The sequence below is a fragment of the Cinclus cinclus genome, chromosome 5, assembly GCF_963662255.1.
Source record: "Cinclus cinclus chromosome 5, bCinCin1.1, whole genome shotgun sequence".
Classification (NCBI taxonomy): domain Eukaryota; kingdom Metazoa; phylum Chordata; class Aves; order Passeriformes; family Cinclidae; genus Cinclus; species Cinclus cinclus.
Window position 1 is genome coordinate 49,408,241 of NC_085050.1, and position 17,181 is coordinate 49,425,421.

Below are 17,181 nucleotides of genomic sequence, written 5' to 3' on the forward strand. Positions count from 1 at the left end.
TCAAGAATCCTCCAAGGCTCAGTGTCTTGCAAGTGGAGATTTTTTTACTCATATTGATAAAAGAAGTATTATACTGCTTGCTAATCAAACAGGACTTCCTTCCAACACTCCTGACCTTTGTAAAATTGACACTTTTAATGGTAGCATGATTAAGGGTGTAACTGCAGGTCTGTATTTGGTGATGCCTCTAGGGTATGGTTCTCTACAGTTCTGAAAAAAAAGCCTCAAACATAACGTTAAGTAAATATAAACCAGAAAATCATAAACAGGTGCAAGAAAATGAAATTTTAATCCTTCCTCCTTTAAAAAAAAGTTTTAATATGTTGTGAAATAGTTCCATGAGTTTTGCCGCATCCCCTATTTATCTTCCGTAGAAGTGTGCACAGACTAAAATCCTGTGCATGACTGGTACTTCTAATGAGGCAGCTCCTTTTGCTAAGGTCTGCCAAAGGAAATTAATAAGAAACTCTGTGTAATATTTATTTTTTCCTAGTTATCAAAACTGTAAAGGAAAAGACATCAAAGGCCCTGCAAGTGGATTGAAGCATAAAATGAAGAAAGATCTATTATGTAGTTATTTTGTCATTGTTGTTGTAATAATCTTTTACATGACACTAATCATGTAAGAATTCTCTTGATACTCTCCAAAAAGTAGAAATGCCTTTGGATTTTTCCATGTACAGGAATCATCAGTATCTTGCGAGGAACAATAAAATGTTCTCAAAAGAGACTTGAATCCAAGTTATTTGCTAAAGTTTTTGGTTTAAAAACACTTTCTAGATTTCTGAATTTAAATATAATACAACATTAAACTAAAAGACATGCAAGACTGCTAGAAATGTTTTTTTTTTAATTCTAGAGGCTGAGAAGTAAAGAAATTGCATTAATAAATCATTACAGTTTGCCCGTTCCCTTTTAAATTTCCAATACAAATCTACCACAGATCCTGGTATGCTAAAAATCAGAAGTATCTGTGATTCCAATTATATTCTACCTCCTTTATGAAAATCTGAGATGCAGTAGGGTATGTAAAACCCTCTCACCCTTTTTCAGAACTGAATAAACTACCAGAAAACACTATATAAAAATTTAAAATGTATTAAAATATGAAAAATTGCTTTTAAACAAAAGATGATTTAAGTAATTTTTACATAGTAACAGACACTTATTTGGGGTATTGCATAAATTCATTTCCAGCTAAGCCTCAGACCTCTCTGCTCCCTGCACTGACTACTGAATTTCTGCAGGGTTACATCCTGCCTGCAGAGATAAATACAGTCCAAAACTTCTAAGTGCATAAGTCAGTGACTGATGTTGTAATGATTTCCTCATTTACCCACTTGTGTGCCATACCTTGAAACTTCATCATAAAACTCCTAAACTACCTTGTATGAAAAAACTTGAGTCCACATTTAAAATTACTAAAGAGCTCTTGGTTTTCAGGATTACTAACAACTGCTTTTGGCTTTTTACAAACACCACCCATGAGAAAACTATCTTTTCAGTAGCTGACAAAATTTACAGAAAGCCAAGGTAAACCAAAATTTCCTGTCTGGGTCATCTTTCCTTCACTGCCATGAGAAGCTCTACATCAGGATTAATAAACAGGTTTATTTCTAATAAGCTTAAGAACAAAATAAAGAATTGAGTTCAATAATGCTTCTCAGGGACCTGCATCACATGTCCTACCACTGTAAGAGTGTCACAGGCTCTGATTTTACAAGAACTTCCCTACTACTTCCTTGGCAAAAGAGGTACAAGATGTTGCATGTAGAACAAAGACATGAAAGGGCCCCCTGCCGTCAGTATTTAAAATACTGAACATTTGAACTGATCACCCAAAGACTTACTTAGCTGGGAAACATCTTCCCTGGGAAATCTTAAATTTCCAATGAAACAGACATAATGTATATTACGCAGTGTGGAAGATACTTGGGGAAAAGTTCAATCCCTAGAGTGCCTAGAGAGCTACTTTGGACAGTTCAGCACTTCATTTAAGCAGATACAGAAGTATGTCTTTTATCTCTTCTCCAAAACCTTACTTAAGTAGGCAACAAGCTTGTTGAGCTTCACAGCACTTCCCTTGGGATTAATCTTTTATCAGTATCTTCTGCTACAGTAGTATGATCTAAGTCATTATAAGAGTAAATTTCTTTTAGATCACAGAATGCTTAGTTTGAAGAGACCAGAGCTTATCTGGCCTGACACCCCTACTCAAGCAGGCTCATCCCAAGGCACATTGCACAGGATTGCATCCAGATGGCTTTTGAATTATTTCCTGTGAGGAAGACTCCACAGTGTCTCTGGGCTATTTGTCCCAGTGCTCTGTCACCTGCACAGTAAAGCAGTTCTTATGGTCAGCTGGAACTTCCTGTGCACTGGTTACTGCCTGTTGCCTCCTGTCCTGTTGCTTGGCATCACTGAGCAGAGCCTGGCTCCATCCCCTTGGCACCCTCCCTCCAGATGTTTATAAACACCGAGTTCCCCTCTCTGAACAGGCCCAGCTCCCTCAGCCTTTCCTCATTATTGATGCTCCAGTCCCCTCATCACCCTCGTGGTCTCTGCTGGACCTGCTCCAGGAGCTCCATGTCCCTCCTGTGCTGAGGAGCCCAGAACTGGACTCAGCACTCCAGATGTGTCTCACCAGGGCTGAGCAGAGGGGCAGGATCACCTCCCTCGACCAGCTGGCAATGCTCATCCTAATGTACCCCAGGATACCCATGGCCTTCTTGGCCACAAGGGCACTGCTGGCCCATGGACAGCTGTTCCCCACCAGAACCCCCCAGGTCCTTCTCAGAGATACTCTTGCCATGCCTGGGGATACCCTATTGATCAAAAGACTAAAATCAGCACCCTGAATCCTGAGATATTTCAAATTTGAGATATTTCAAATTCAAGATATTTCCATGAGACTGTCTTTAAAATTTAAACCAAAGATCAGTCAGAATGGAGATGTGCTCTATAATTAATAAAAAAAACCTATATTCTCTGTGCTGTGTAGTAATTTTACTGAACAAATAGCTCTAAAGATGTACTTTTTGTAATCTTTATATACAAAAACTATACTAGAAGAATAAAGCTTTAAGAAATGATTTTACAGAATATGATGCAATTAATCATAGTGTAACATGTTCCCAGATATCAATACCAAACTCACAAATCAGAAGCATCTTCATGGAGCATTTGAAATCTTAACGTGCTCTTCTCATCTTCACAAATACAAATTATTTTTAAGATGCCCCACTCTTCAGCAGCACCTAGCTTTCACCCAATGCAAACTGCTTTACAAACAAGCACTGAAATCCTGAAGGTCTGATTTTGGGACAATGTTCAGCATTGCTTCAGATGTTTATTATATGATAAATTAATTTACTAAATGGAAAGTTTCTCTTATGCAATTCTTTGGGTAACTTAAACACATTTAGTTAAGGACAACACACAAATATAAGGTATCTTCTCCAAACAATGAGTTTGTGCTAACATGCAGAGTAACACTACTTGTGCAATTTAACTGTTGTAGCTTTTAAAGCATTTGCAAACCATAGCTAGTACATTTTCTCCTGGACTATTTGATTCAGGGGCTATAGCAGTTAAAATACAGTTAGCATTTTCAAGGCTACATTAAATGAAAATGTAATCATACTAATAATAATTTACTTTTTTGTACCTAATTATTCCACGGTAGTCACATTTCATTAAACCAAACAGATAAAGTTCAGGAAACTAAGTATGACTGATTGTGCTTTATGAATTAATTCTAATGTGTCTCTAAGAAAAAGGCCAAAGAAAACCATCCCAACTTAACCAAACTGAAAAAAATCTGACACAAATCTATCAAAAAGCCCAAACCCTTGAGTTACCAAAATATTAGTAAGAACAAAGTTTCTGAAATATGCAAGTGTGATTACATTTTGAGTTTTGTAATTTTAAAGCCTTTACTTTCACTGATGCAATGTAATTAATTTTTACATCCCTTGTTTTTCTTTAGATCAGCAGAATTCAAATCTTCAAGTGTGAGTAATTACCCACACTTACTCTAAATGGGGGACAACACAAGTTACAGAAATCTGGACCAAGACTACAGTAGTTACAAAACGCAAAACAAGGTTAACAGATATGCCTTCTTCAGGATAATACATAAGAAGGGACTACAAACTCTGTATCAAAACTCATTTCAGATTTCGTGGTGTTTCCTCCTCCCACAGGTCTGTGAAATAAGGTGGTAAATATGTTTTCTTCAATATTCAGCTTGGTAAGAGTTTAGCTGGAAAATGATTATAGTTGCATAAATGTAAAACCACATGATAAAGCAAAATATTTTAATTAGTAAGCCAATCATAAATAAATTCACCTAAAATTAACAGAAGCAGCAGCTGTATTCCTTCTACACTGATACTTTTGAATCATGTTTTAATAGTCAACTTCATTGTCTAGCCTGGGACAAAACAATTCATCATCATCAAGCACTCAATTCTGCACAATGAGCTAGGTCTTTTTTTTAGTTACATTTTTTACATTTTCTTTACAAATGTAATACCTATGTACATTATATATTTTATTTCTACAACTGATTTACTTTACTGAAACTCTACAACTTTCACAGGGAATTTGCTGAAGTCTTGAGCAAATATGAACCATTCCTTTTAAAAAGAAATTCATATAAACAACCAACATACATCACTGCCCTTTGATATCTGTGTTAAGGATTTGGATCTGGAAGGGCTACTATAACAAATGTAAGAAAAAAGGCTTTACCTAATTGTACATTTTCTTAAGAAACATCATCCCACATAGCTACATAAATTTACCAGCTTGCAATAAACAGAGCACCATACCGCTGCACAACTGGAAACATGTACAAATCAATTTTAAAGTTTACTAGTGAAACAGCTTCATGACTCGTAGCACTTTTAGACTGAAGGAAATCTGCAAAATTCTTTTGGAAATGTATACTCCTTTAGCTGTAAAGCATCCCGAACAGTGCTGGTCACTGTATATTGTGAAGAACAAGCATCCACCTCTCTAACTTCCCATATGCTTCTCTTGGCCCATGCTTCTGTCTGAAGTCAGACTTCTTCTTCTACCTATTCCTTGGTCACTTACAAATCTGCTGTTGAATATTAAGTAGGAATTCATAATAAGAGAAAGCTGCTTCTGTCCGATCCTCAATTAAATGCTGAAAAAAATCTGTTTTGGCAGGGTTCTCATCTCTGAAAGAAGAAGGAAAGGTATTATGCATAATCAAACTATGAGCAAAAAAATCCACTGCAAATTCAAACAGAGGAATACATTCTAATAAATTGCTTACTGTCATTTGGAATATAAATTAAATCCAAAGATATTATAATTACAAATAATCCAAAGTCTTAAGAAAAAACTTAAAGTTTGCAATACACTGTCAAACAGCAGCATCTTTTAAAGTATATAAAATGGTAAAAAAGCAGGTGAAATACAGCACTTAAAATATCCTGTAGAAACACAAAAAAGGAAATGTAAAAATTCTTTTGTTTTAGAAGCTAACAAATATGCTGGTGGCAACGAAAAATTGCAAAAAAAATTACACCTGTGTTTACATGTAATCTCAATCTCAATCTCAATGCCATCCCCAGGCTTTCTTACTTGGCAACAGAACAGAAAAGGTAAATATATCAAAGACCTAGTGCCCAAAATTATTGCCCCCATAAAAATTTGCTGGGACACGGTCCTCTGTTCTGGTGTTGTGCAGCATACAGCAAAGCTCTCCTACTTATTACAGTCTGTCAGAAATTCTTGCAACTCAAGCAGCAGTCACAGTGCCCACAGCTCAAGACCTTCAGTCCTGTATTTCAGTATGACTTCTCTGAGCAAGTCACCATACTCTCTAGAAGGTCATCTCCCACCCAGCTCAGTAAAACGAGCACTCTACAAGTGAAATGCAATCTCAAGTATAATAATTTTATAGAATTTAAACCTTCTTAAGCAAGCCATAGCTTGAAAAGGCTTCAGAACTTGGCTCATCTATCATAGATCAGCTGCTGTCCTGTAGATCTCAGTAACAAATACACACAATTATTAAACCATCTACAGATTACTAACTTTACTTGATTTTTTTTAATATACATATAATGAAATTATAAAAGCTATACCAGCAACTAACCTGGTTAACACTATTGATAATAAGGACATCCACTGTGGTTTAGTGCATTTCTAATATAAAAATATACAATGAATTCCTACCTATAAAACTATGAGCAACTGAATTTGCACTAGCTTCAAAGATAACCTTTGTCACTAGACAGTTTTATAAACAGCACTGTATCACCTGGGAAAGTGATGTTATTCAGTTTCTTCCATGACAGATATACAAACTTTTCATCAATCTTAATTAGGAATTGTAAATACAAGTTGCGAGTAACAACTCAGTACATAACAGAAATACTTACTTTATTACTTGAAGAACTGGACTTAAAGGTCTACTATCTCTAAGCCAAGATATAAAAGATCGTGTCCTTTCTGAAGAAGGTGTATCCACCTCAGGAAGCTGCATCTGGTTGAAGGTAATTGAAAGAAACCATCACCTTTTACTGTTGAAACTATTTAAAAAAACAGATCCTGAAAGCTGTAGCATAACTCAAGCTACAATTTCTGTTAAGAAATTACCAACCATGGATTTACATGCATAGATGTTTTTCTTCAGCTTAAAGGCCAACACTTTGTAATATCTGCAGTACACTGCCATCTAGGAAGGAGTACAACTCAACTTTAACTTAAAACTGTATTTTAAGTGTGAAATATTTTAGATAGCAATGTCATCTTTCCAAAATGATGCTTTTGCAGTCTTCTTGCCTGTATCTTCTTCTGTCAATCAAATTTCTACATGTTGCACTTTGCATCACTGAAGAAACAAGAAGTAAAATCTGAACTTTACGTAAATATCGATGGAAAGATGCTGCTGGACTATTTGTCTAGGGAATAAGCTGAAAAAAAATAGACCTAAAAAAGGTTGAGCAATTCACTGAGCTAAATACATCACCTCTTCAGCCAATACGATGCTTTAAGATAATTAACATGATATAAAGGAATTTATTTCAGTTAAAGTAGTTCCACTGCTACCTTTGCAGAATGAGGGCATAATTTAAAAGCAAAGATAACTTTATGTAAGTTTTTGTCTTATTTTCATGATAACAGATGCGATAGAACCATTAGAAAAAAATTATCCTTCCTTTATCTAAGTTATTCTGGAAACTCTATTAACTAATACTGCCAGCTGGTCATAGGGGACAGATCCAAATTACTAATACATGCAAAATACAAAACTCTGAACAAGCAGTCCAGTTTTATAGCAGTCTTATAACTTACCACTCTTAACCTGTTCTTGTCATTTTCCTGCTTGATACTATGCAACTGTAAGCAGAAAATATCTACCTATGTGTTTCTGTGCTAATAAAGTTTGGTACTATTTGGATATAACCATTTGATTCTGAACTTTCCTAGAGTGTCTTAAAAGGGTCCAATCCTTATCTGCCAATTGTTGATATTATGGAATTATTGCTGCTCTGTTTCACACATCAGACTATACTTACAGGTTATAACATAAAAAAATCCCTTCACCAAAACACACATCCAAGGGTCTCTGATGTTCTAATGGCTGAATGTTTCTTTTAACATTGAGTCAAGGCTTGAAAGCTGAGCAAAACTTAACTCTTACCATTACTTACAGGCCTACTGTGTCACACCACAGATTTGGTATCTTACAGCAGGTTCAGAGAACACGTAACCAATAAAGTAACTCTAATCTTAATCATTAACACATCTGAATAGACAACTTTTGCATTAATCCTGTGAATTTCCTTCCTTTTCTTGTGAATGTATATGTACTTCCATTAAACTAATAAAAGCAGTTATGTTTTATAGCATCTGTTTGGCATTTTAGGAATGACAAAATTTACATGTTTATATTCTTTCCTTGAAAACTTCTTACAACTTCTATCTGGCTCCTATGAAGGTATCTAATAGAAAAAACCCAACCTCATAGTTGCAAAATTAAAAACTAAAAATGCAGAAATAAACAGATTAAATGCAAATTCGAAGTGTAAGCAGCATACAGCTCAGCTCATGAAAAGGCCTACCATTTTCTGTGGCACTGAAGCATAGTTTGGGTATCCAAGAACATCTTTTATGAAGTTGTTATCACAGTTTTTTCCAATCCAAAGGTAAAAAACCTGCAAGATGTCAGAATCAGTTTTAGAAAAGGCCCTGCATACATTTTAGAGAAACAGGAAAGTGGTGATGCAATAGGAATACCAGAATAGTAACTTCCATGCAAATGAATCACTTGAGTGTTCCAGTTGCCAATTCATGCATAAATGTCTGTATTCATAAATAAGTGTGTAAATACTCAGTACGTGGGTAACACTTAGAGTAAGGTCATTAAATATTAAAAAATAAATATATAGGTAGAAATAAAATACTGAAAAAAATGAGGTTGCAGGACACATTCATAATAGAACAGCTAATACAGTAACTTCTCAAGTTACTTCCTTAAATGAAACCCCTCAAATTATTTGAAGTCACACCACTCTGTCGGTTACTGCACACTGGCTTCCCAATCTAAACAAGTTGTAGTAAACCAATTATCAAAGCATATTGTAGTAATTATTTCAGAGGTCTGGAGACAAGCTAGTTTAACATTTAAACTTAGCCCTGAAGTGATTCAAGGTTAAAAGCACCTTTTAGATTGCCATTGGAGTAGCATAATGCTTTATCCAATTGAGTGGGCTTCAGTGCAATTTCTACAAATATGTTAAACTGCATCTACAGATTTTATTCACTCTCCAATTCCCTCTCACTTGCAACTCTTACATAACACAGGCCACAAATCATAAACCCACTCTTTGTGCATAACTGAGAACATTCCTGCATCAAGTATTTTGTTAAATCCTCGAGTGTATGCAATTTAATAGCCATTAAAAGAAATTCTGAAAAATAAAAACACACCAATTCCATAAAAAACACCTTGATGTGATTGCTTGGTATATTTTGACCAGTCTTGCATGAAAAAAAATCAACCACCTTAGCCTCAAAGGTCAAAATATGAAAGCTTTCACTGGAATGCAGATTACTGTAAGGTTACCTGGAATGCTGATTCACAACAACGTTATTGCTGGGAGCTGACTGGTTTCAATAACACAGCAGGTGCTGCTTTTGTTTTCTGGGTTTTTTATTCCCCCCTTAGAAAATTTAAAAAAAGGGAATGTGTAACATTTTAACTTACTGAACCACAATCCATAAGAAAAGCTCCTTCTCTTGTCAACTTCTCTGCAGACAACTTCTGAAGGGGTGGCTGAGGAACAACTCTGTCATTTACATGTATTGTACTCTGTAACGAAAAACCAATACTCAATAACACTTATTTTACCTTTTTTTACCTTTAAAGGTAAAACAAATTTTACCTTTAAAGGTAAAACAAAACAGGAAAAACACTGATAATCTCTAGTGAAATTTTGAGGATTCTCATATAACAAAATATTATGTTAAGCCTAAAATGATTATGTACATCGAACAGTTGTAGAATGTTACTTATTCTAAAGGCTACTTTGATACCTAAAACATAATAATGGAAGTAAGTTTAAGCTGCTAATGTAACATTTTTAATGCCACATATGTAGAAATTTCAAAAGAATTACTACTGTTGACACTCAAGTTTTCTACAAACTTTTTTACATTGCTTTCAATTTCACTAGAAATATTGCAAGAACAGAAAACTACCAAATTCTACTCCCTATAAGGAAAGGTTCAGTATATTACTGCATTCAATTAAGAGAAAGTCCCCTGATTAACATCCTGCCTGAAGTGATCCTTGAGTTTGCCCAGAGCCCTATGACTGATCTGATTAAAGATTATGGCTGTTTGCACTAACACTGAAGGCAACTGAATCTGATTTCTGTATATAAAACCTTGAAGCATCAGATCTATTACACCCATTTACCACAGACAGTTGTAAATAATAAAAACACACTGAAGATGTTTCCAATACATACAGTTTTCTTTACTTTTTTTTTATAATAAAAATTATGGAATTAATTACTAATTACTGGAATTATGGTCATTGAAACAAGATGAAGTAAAACCACAGTTCTGCTCATACCACACTACTGTAGTTACAACTTGAGACTTGAAAATGTTTTTCTTGGTTTTTTATATCTTAGGGGAAATCCTCCATTTGTATCACAATAACAACAAAATAACTGCATCATAGCACTAAATTTAATGGGCCATTAAAACAAGAAAATGCTATAAACCAGGCTTCATACATTACCTCATCAGTCAGCTTGTCTATTCTGTACAAGTTAGGATGTATCATCTTCATCAAATGAACAAGAGGCTGGCTCTTCATCTGGCACATTGCATAGACACGATCATCCAAGCGTGTACTTGTGCCTGTTCTGAAGGCTTTCTGTAAGAGAACATTACTACTCAAACAAATCCTTTTGCATTTTGTGTCACATGTAAGAGTGCATTTCAAAATTCACATTTTCAAAGTCTCAAGCAAAGGTGGCAAAGCTTTTGTAAAGAAATGTATCTTATTGGTAGAATCTTAATCACAGAGCTTAAGCAAAATGTTTAAAACATAATCCAGTCCCTCCTTACTGATGAAAGAGAACAAGTTTCTCCTTCAGTTTGTCTAAAAATTACATGCAACCAGGCCAGCATTTCTTATTTTTATTCTTGACAAGTGACATTGGCCTGTGAAACTCACCAACACAACCTATCACAGGAGAGACAAAAGACAAGCAGAGTTCAGGAAAGGTACATATGTGCACAAGACTAACTCTTAATTGATAATAGTTAAGAATTCAATGTTAAAGAAAAGCTTTGGAACGGAAACATACTTTCATGTTTTATAGGTGAAACTAGACTCTTGTAAGATAAAATTTATTTTTTAACTCTCTCCTACTGAATTTTTCAGATCGCCTTTAGAAGAACCTGGTACACAACTACTGTGAAAAGGAACACAATGAAGCAGACATCATATTCTAACTCAGTGGAGAACATTCATATAATAAAAACTCATATTCACTTCTACAACAAAGCTAAGGATATCACTCCTCCTTGGCTGCCACAAGCATTTTGATTTTGGTTTCTCTGTATCCCAGGTTTTATTCTTGTTAATAAAGATAATAAAAAAAACCCTTTTATTTTTTCCCAGCCACCCTATTTCTGTCTATTACACAGATCTTGATAATAAATGGTCTGCTTTCCCCCCTCCATTAACTGCATTTGTAATGCAAGTATCAAAAAAATCATAATCACTACATTATAGACTGAAGTAATCACTAAGCCAAAGAAAATAAATTATTATGCTTAGATCTCTTACAAGGTTTATATAAAGGTTTGTTCATCATAACACAACCAATAACTGTCAGACATGTAAACCTTTATACGATGAGATTTATTAATAACAAAACCCTGCAGGAAGTTCTCTCTTTCTAAGAGAACATCTTTAATGATGTTCAGTAATCCAAACAAAGATATAATTAAAATAATAAAAAAAGAGTAGCAACCAGTGTGAACTTTCAACTATATGATTTGAGTTTCTATAAAAAATTTCATCATATCTTCATGGAAACTAATTTTTCTTCTTGGAACTTTAAAGCATGGATTGGAATACACATGTAAAATACGTATTGGAAAATACTTGCTTTTTCCTTCATAACATAAAAATGAAGAAGTGCTAATAAGCAGTTTCCAACAACTTTTATGGGCTACACTAATGAGCTGCGAAAATCTGAGAAATGCCAATTGTAAATTATATATTTATTTTCATTGTAAAGCAGTATAAGACAAAACATAAGAGACTCAAAAGCAAATAAACTGATGTTCAGACATTAGCAATTTAAAATAAGCTACAGTCATCTTCTACAATAAAGCCCAGTCAGCATAAAGACAGTAATCCAACTTCCATAATTTTAAAGAAGTGCAGACATTGCTTGACCTAGAACAGAAGAATTTCTCAAATGGAACAATGAACTAAACATCAAACTGTAATCCACTAGATCATACATACCTGCTTGAGAAGAGCCAAAATATAAAGTGGGAAGAGCTTGAGGGAATTTGGTGCTATCAGCATGGATTGCTGCAGATTTGAGGCAGTTGACATGTATGCTGCCAAGGAGTCCACCACAGCATTGATTAAGGCATCTCTTGCATCTGCAAGGCTGGATGAAACTGAGCGATCCACAGCTGGGGGATTAGGAGGGAAGAAATTACTAGACTTGGCCCCACTCATTCCCTTGAATTTTGAAAATTTTACTTGTGCTTCCAGGTTATGTTTCAAGATTAAAAAAATCTCCCAAACCACATCTGCATTCTAATTATTTTAGGAGTAAGTCAGATGACTGTCCATACAGAAGCTCACTTCTACAATGCTTAAAAATATAGTGCAGCTAATTTCAGCTCCCTGGTTTGTACTCTTGGAGAATTAAAAGAAATTTTTAAAGCAATCATACATAGAGAAATCTAAATATAAATTGAAAACTTATAAAAAACAACTTAGCTGTTGTTGAAATGCTGTTGCCCAGCCTCCAAGATAAGATTTTCAGCAATTAATTTTGATACTTTTCACCCCTCACATAAGAAATTACTTCCATTACTTCAGTGGCATAATTGTGATTAGTATAAATGCAGCTTCATTTTTCTCTGCTGAGCAAGGGCTGCAAATCCTTTGGTTGAAGGAAGCCACCTGCTGGCCTGAACGTGCATTTAAGAGGAGATCACAGAATGGTTTGGGTTGGAAGGGACATTAAAGGTCATCTAGTTCCAATCCCAAAAGACACAGAATTACAAATTATTTCTTCTAACCAATTTCAGTATTAATATACAATATAGCACATGCTAAAATGCTTCACAAAGTCATACACATTTAATAGAAGAGATCAGTCTATGAAACAGCTACTTATGACCCACAATTAAGGGATAAGTAAGAATCCTCAACCGTGCAACGACAGAATGATTGAAAACCAGTATCTTAGATACACTGTTGTCAGAAATTCACTAAACTGGGTTACTTTTTCTTAAGTAATCCTAGAATCTAAAGTTTGAGTCAACAGCAATAATGATGATACAAAAATGAGAGTTTTGATCTAAGTGTGCTATGATTCTTTGTCCTTTACCAATCCCCAGAAAACAAAGCAAGAAGGTTCCTTTTAAAAGACTAAAGTCAACTAAGTATTCAGAACAAGGAGTATTTCAGTTCACAGGTTCAGCATAAATTTGGTTTTGTCATCTTCTGCACTCACAGGCTTCACTGTGCTGCACTTCAACCTTTTTTAATAATATCCAGGCTTTGTTCACTACTTATTTAAACAGCTAGCAAAATAAGGAACATGCAAAAAACCATGTGAATCTTCCTGGTCTGTACTCACCCATGTTTGCTAAGAGGCACACAATTGCTTGTACATCTGCTCCTGCATATACATCAGACAAGGAACTCACTACGGGCAAACAAAGTGTGTGCACTCGAATTCGACGCTCACCTAAGACAAATTAGTGGAAATCATTATACATTCTCTCCTGGTAGAAGTAAACAAATTCAGTCACTAAAGTATTGCCTCCCATCTAAGATACACCCATTCTAGAAAACATACCAGTCAAGAAATTGCTGTAGCACTGTCTCCCATTCTTGTCTCAACCTTTTCAAATTCTACTCTCAAGCAGGACAAATCGATAACACAAATTAGCAACATCCACATTAAGTGTCTTTGATCCCACAAATTAAGTACATTGATATCCATCCAAAAATTTTGTGGCACCTTCTTCCTTACAAATTAGCTGCTATTCTTTATGTTCACCCAGTGTAGTAATTGCAGCTTGTTACAATCCATCACAGCTCTGTGTATTTGGACAAAATGCCTGCCAAACACATTATTGCTTGTAACAATGGCCACACTTTAAAGAAAAAGAGTCTTGCTGAATCAGCACTATGTCAAAGGCAGATGAAATTTTTACATTAAGACAGTGTTCATAAGGATTTCCATTATGTGATTAACTGCCAAGTAGGCTTACTAGCTTACTAGCTCTGGCAAGATTCTTTTAGGGTATAGAGCACAACAAAAGGCTGGGAAACAAACTTTACAAACATTGCATCATAAAAAGAAACAAAAACCCCACGGACCAATTAATTTGCATTTATTTACCTTTACTGGAAGTATACAAAAGAGCTGTTTGAAAACAAACCAAAGACGTGTCAGTTAGACTTTCCTCTATGGACATTTGTACTGCAAATCCAGCATCAGGATTGACATTGGCAAGGGACAGTAAATCAGTGGATCGTACAAAAAAATTCCCATGGAAAGTGTGTATTGAAAGACCTAGAAGCAGATTAAATAATTCAGAATGAGGTTAAAACAGCATGGAAAACTCTCACCAGTAAGTAAAACCCCAGCCCTCATGCTAAGGTTGCAGAAAACTAAAAATTCTATCATGTAGAACCAATTACAGGAATCATTAGACATTTCAGCATGATCCTGCAGAGTTCACGTTCAATTCTGAACACTCCAAAGTGAAGGATGCATTTATACACACATCAACTTACAGGGAGATGGTACCATCAGCTAAAAAACAAAACAAAAAATCAAACAGCAAAAGCTAACTTAACATAAAGAGGGTAACTCAAAGAAAGAAAAGTAACGTTCCATTTAATGTTGCTGAAGACTAAGCATGTTCAAACTGATTGCTAACACATTTACAACAACCATTCGATATGAATCAGTATCTAAGACACACCTTTTGTACATCTTATGCGCATAACTGCTTCAAATCCAATCTTTCTTGTAAGGTATCTTTTCAGGTCCTTTTGCAACTTTTCAGCCTGAGCAGGATTATGGCTGTGATGGAAAGATGGATAGTAATAGATGCATCCAGCAGAATATTTGGACATGCAAGCTGTGAAGGAAGAAAACATACAGTTAAGAAGTAAAACTGTAACATGAAATCAGGACATAAAAATTGTGTCCAGACTTCGACAAGTAACATCTATCCTCATTACCCACATCAGTAAGACAGTGAGAACTGCCCCAGACCCAGGCCAGTGAAGACAGAACTGAATCACCCCAACACATAATGACCTAATTATACACCAAGCTCAATAAGCATCCTACATTTGGCAGCTAAGATTGAACTGCTTGCAGAAATATCTAATGGTGTAGAGGCAAAATTAAGTGTAAGTACAGAAACAAATCTTGGATAATTATCAAAAGATGAAAACTGTTCTACCCCTGTAACTAAACTTAATTTATTTCTTGACACGTTTCTGTTTCCTGCTCTTGAGCAGGAGCACACTCCACATTTAAAACTGAACAAATTTTCTGATACAACAATGTAATACTTCTATTCCTTACTTCCATCAAATACAAGGTCAATTCCTTTGCAATATAACAGCTACAATTACAGAAGTGCTAAAATATGTACATGACTTAAGAATTCCTGTGCTTATGAAGAGAGATAACAGTGCAGAAAGTGGGAATGAGGTACTCCTTACCAAGAGAAGCTAGATCAGAATATTGTGAACTTAAGAGAAATAAATCCACAGCCGTCTGCTGGCCAGAGCAGTCCAGCGCCAACTTCTTATAAAAGTCTGTTGCTGGACCAAGATGCTGGACTACCTTTAGTAAATAAATCATATAGGGAGGAGTTATGACAACAATCATGCTTTTTAGACTTCATGGAATATTCAGCAGCATATGAGTAAATGAGTCACAAATATTTGCAGCTTCTTTTGCTTGCCAAGAAAAATTATGGACCAAAGGCCAAAGACAGCTTATGCACTTCAAACTTAGTAATACCACACATACGTGTATAAAGTAGTGATCTTAAATGCATAAACATAGTCATAACTAAAATTTAGCTAATTGCTATAAATTAAGACCAAGCGATTGATCTACAGAACTGTGCATGTCACAAAGACATTCTGAAATGAGCAGTAAGGGAAGTTTTTTACCTTTGTGCTTGACCTTTGATTGGGATCCTCTCTGGAATGCAAAAGCCCTGCTCCCAAAGATGGTAACTGAGTTTGAAACACAGAGATCCGACCACCCGTTGGAGACATCAGTTTAAATGCAGCCTGAAGAGCAGGGCCCAATGCACTGTGTGTTTCTCTTGTATTGGTGAACATATTTGGTAATGCATTCAATAGATCTTTTATCAGCTGCGAAACAGATGTTTTATGAGACTGCAAGGCTGAGATTTTCTGCTGTTTCTAAAAAGCTGTACTGCCATGACCAAATTTGCAGAATCAGTACCAGATATTTCAGTTCAGTTTTTAACACACTAAGGAAAACAAAGCTGTAGTTTTAAAAGCTATGATGTATCAACGAAACAACATGCAATACTTCCATAATGAAAAATTAGCACTGGAACTACCTATTATGAAGATTAAGTTTGAATTCAGAGTTTAACAGGAACATCTGTTTTGCATATTTAACACCATAAATTTAATTATGTATTTTGAGCAATCATACCTCTTTGCTTTCATGGAGATTTACAAGTAAACTATCTGGTGTAGGTAAGAAAATATCTGTGGAGAAAACAGAAAAAAAAGATTACTAAAGAAAAAATTAACACTAAAACAAAACACTTCATTGTCCACTGCTACAAACATCTTGAAACAGTCTACTTTTCTAATATGTGTTACACCTAAATATGCCTTGCAGATAAGTAAATTATATGCAGATACACATGTTAGAATCAGCAATACAGTCAGTACAAAGCTTGTCTGATTCAAAGCAAAATTAACTACTGAATTTCACATTTTAAACATCACCTACTCTGTAGTTAGTGCAAGACTATTTTTCAAAAAATATTCTCATTCAATAACATTGACCTAATACCAAATAGTTGAGAGATTCTAACCTTTGTTCTGGGAAAAAAAAAGGGTTCTCAAAAATTCAGCTTCCATTTTCTTTTTACTTACCATCAATATCTGAGACAATCAGCATCTGAGGCTGTGATAAACCTTCTTGCAAGTTGTAAAACTGAACAGTGCTGTCAAACGTTATGAACCCTATCCTTGTTCTTGAATCTCCAGGCAGCCTGAAGCATTAAAAAATAAACTATTAAGCCCTAAATCTCTCTCTCAAGACATATAGATACTCAGGGCTCCTGCTGATGTCAGCAGAAACTCAGTTTGTGTGTAAAGAAGTGAAG

At 35.2% G+C, this 17,181-nt stretch overlaps 1 protein-coding gene across 4 annotated transcripts in view; it reads right to left on the reverse strand.

The window, feature by feature from the left end:
- Window positions 1-3,032: 3,032 nt before the first annotated feature.
- The window catches only part of SEC24B (SEC24 homolog B, COPII coat complex component), a 45,710-nt gene continuing 31,561 nt past the window's right edge, over window positions 3,033-17,181 (reverse strand). For all 4 annotated transcript variants that reach the window (XM_062492971.1, XM_062492969.1, XM_062492968.1 and 1 more), the window contains 13 exons: window positions 16,949-17,067; window positions 16,497-16,552; window positions 15,977-16,183; window positions 15,518-15,641; window positions 14,764-14,922; window positions 14,175-14,348; window positions 13,404-13,514; window positions 12,047-12,222; window positions 10,298-10,435; window positions 9,254-9,358; window positions 8,109-8,201; window positions 6,423-6,526; window positions 3,033-5,210 (listed from right to left, as the gene is read on the reverse strand). In XM_062492971.1, coding sequence (XP_062348955.1) covers window positions 5,096-5,210; window positions 6,423-6,526; window positions 8,109-8,201; window positions 9,254-9,358; window positions 10,298-10,435; window positions 12,047-12,222; window positions 13,404-13,514; window positions 14,175-14,348; window positions 14,764-14,922; window positions 15,518-15,641; window positions 15,977-16,183; window positions 16,497-16,552; window positions 16,949-17,067 — 1,681 coding nt within the window. In that variant the 3' untranslated portion in view covers window positions 3,033-5,095. The remainder of the gene's footprint in view (window positions 5,211-6,422; window positions 6,527-8,108; window positions 8,202-9,253; window positions 9,359-10,297; window positions 10,436-12,046; window positions 12,223-13,403; window positions 13,515-14,174; window positions 14,349-14,763; window positions 14,923-15,517; window positions 15,642-15,976; window positions 16,184-16,496; window positions 16,553-16,948; window positions 17,068-17,181) is intronic.